This window comes from Nelumbo nucifera, chromosome 1 (genome assembly GCF_055504915.1).
Source record: "Nelumbo nucifera cultivar China Antique chromosome 1, China Antique-T2T, whole genome shotgun sequence".
Lineage (NCBI taxonomy): Eukaryota > Viridiplantae > Streptophyta > Magnoliopsida > Proteales > Nelumbonaceae > Nelumbo > Nelumbo nucifera.
Window position 1 is genome coordinate 193576711 of NC_142649.1, and position 2446 is coordinate 193579156.

The window sequence follows — 2446 nt, forward strand, 5'->3', positions numbered from 1 at the left end:
CCAACCGACTTGGTGGCACCACAGTGTCAGTCTTGTCACGATAGGTCTCCCCAGACCGCCCACTAGCTGTGAACATTCTAAACTAACAAGAGTCTCATTAAGAGTCCAGTTTAAGGGTATTACACAGAAACATACCAAGGGAACATGAATCAAATATGCACTTTTATTCATTTACAATAAACTCATAAAGTACATCATTTTGATTGAAGCTAAGGGCATACAAAATTGTTTAACAGGGTCTTTATCTGGGCAAAGGGTAAAGTAAGAGAAAAAAAAAGAGAGTTCCGCCATGGGAAGCAATGGAGCCAATTCATCAGCTCTGCCCCTAACTACAGTCTTTAAAGGGGAAGATGATCACTTTTGGAGCCTCAAAATGAAGACCATGTTCAAGTCTCAAGAGTTGTGGGACTTGGTGGAGAAGGGATTTGAAGACACAAATCCGACCGAGCCTGATCAACAGTTGTGGGAAACCCGTAAGAAGGATGCAAAGGCTTTATTCTTCATTCAGCAGGCCCTTGATGAAGTAATTTTTTTAAGAATTGCAGCAGCTAGCACCTCCACTCAAGCATGGGAAATTCTGAAGCAAGAATTCTTGGGTGACAAGAAGGTAATTACTATTAAATTACACTCTTCGTCGTGATTTTGAAACATTGGCCATGAAAGAAAAAGAATCTGTACAAGTATTTTTATCTAAGGTGTCTAGGATTGTTAATCATATGAAGTCATATGGTGAAAGTGTTAGTAATGAAACTGTTGTGAGTAAAGGTGGTCAAGGTCGCAGCAAAGGAAGAGGCCAATTTGGTGATCAGCGCCAACACAAAAGCACCATTCAATGCCGATATTGCAAGAAATTGGGTCACAAAGAAGTAGATTGTTGGACCAAGCAGAAAAATGAGCAGAAACAAGCCAATTTTACAGAGAAAATTGAAGAGGAGAGCAAGCTATTAATGGCTCATTCTCCTACTGATAATGCTTCCAATGGAGTTTGGTTTCTGGACAGTGGATGCTCTAACCATATGTCCGGAACGAAGTCTCTTTTTAAAGAACTTGACGAGTCACAGAAAAGTGAAATTCGACTATGAGACAAAAAGCAAATGCAAGTTGAAGGGAAAGGTACAATTGCCATCATAACCTCACAAGGTAATGTAAAACTCCTCCATGGTGTGCAATATATTCCTAATTTAGCTCATAATTTGTTGAGTGTTGGGCAATTGATAGATAGTGGATACTCTATTTTGTTTGATGATGGTTGTTGTTCTGCTCAAGATAAGAAAACAGGACATATAAAAGCTAGCATTCCTATGGCACAAAATAAAATGTTTCTGTTGGAAGTTTCTGATGTAAGAAATTGTGCCCTGATTGTTAGAGCTAGTGAAGCAAAAATATGGCATTTGCGTTATGGGCATTTAAATGTGAAAGGGCTGAAATTGTTGGCTCAAAAAAATATGGTTGTTGGGTTGCCAAAAATTGATGGTCTTGATTTTTGTGAAGGCTATGTCTATGGGAAACGATGTAGAAATTCATTTCCTGTAGACAAGTCATGGAGGGCTTCTGATTGTCTTGAATAGGTACATGCTGATGTGTGTGGACCAATGAGTATTGAATCGTTTGGTGGAAGCAAATATTTTTTTGTTATTTACTACTGATTACAGCCCCATGACTTGGGTGTATTTCTTGAAATTCAAATCAGAAACTTTTGAAACTTTTAAATAATTCAAAGCATTAGCGGAGATTATCTTCCAACTAGGAATCATATTCCCTGAATTTTCAAGGATTTTATCTTGAATCAAAACTGAACCAGTTTTGAACCAAAAGAAATGGGAAGGGATATACCTGATCTGGAGAAGCAGTATCTCCCAACGTCAGTGTTCACACCCAAAGAAATTCGCAAGAACTGCTCCCACTGAAGATGACACAGTAATGATGGAACAGAACCAGCAGTGTTCGTCCCACGAACCAGGTTCTTCTGAAGAACTCTATGGAAGCAGTGAGCACCACACACAATCAAGAACTTTTCTTGATCTTCCCTCACAGAAAACTTGATCTGGTAGTTGATGGCGGCGGTTGCTGGAGGAGAAGGCTAGAGAAGAAGATGGTGAACTACTTTCTCTTCTCTAGGGTTTCTGAGATCCTATCTCAAGAATGCAGTCTGATCTGCAAAATCCTTAGGGTTCGAATTCTTGTAATTCGAATTAAGATTTCTCCTCTTTCTTTCTTAGTGATTAAGAAACCTCCTCATCTCATTAGGAGTTATCCTAATCCAAATCTGTATTTAGATAAGGAGTCTTCTTGATCCTATCTGCAGATTAGATCAGCCCACTCCTGATCTTATCAAGAGATTACCATATTCAAATCCTAATTTGAATTTGGTCTCCATGAGTGGATAGGTTTAAGACCCAATCCTTTTGGCTAGACCTAATCTCAGATCCGCCCCTTTAAGTGACTG

At 39.1% G+C, this 2446-nt stretch overlaps 1 protein-coding gene across 1 annotated transcript; it reads left to right on the forward strand.

The window, feature by feature from the left end:
* The first annotated feature begins 289 nt into the window (after nt 1-289).
* LOC148804301 (uncharacterized) lies at nt 290-1568 on the forward strand. The gene is made up of 3 exons (XM_088900464.1): nt 290-607; nt 723-1065; nt 1219-1568. Exons 1-3 carry the CDS (start codon nt 290-292, stop codon nt 1566-1568), a joined length of 1011 nt encoding a protein of 336 aa, XP_088756590.1.
* Nucleotides 1569-2446: the final 878 nt, after the last annotated feature.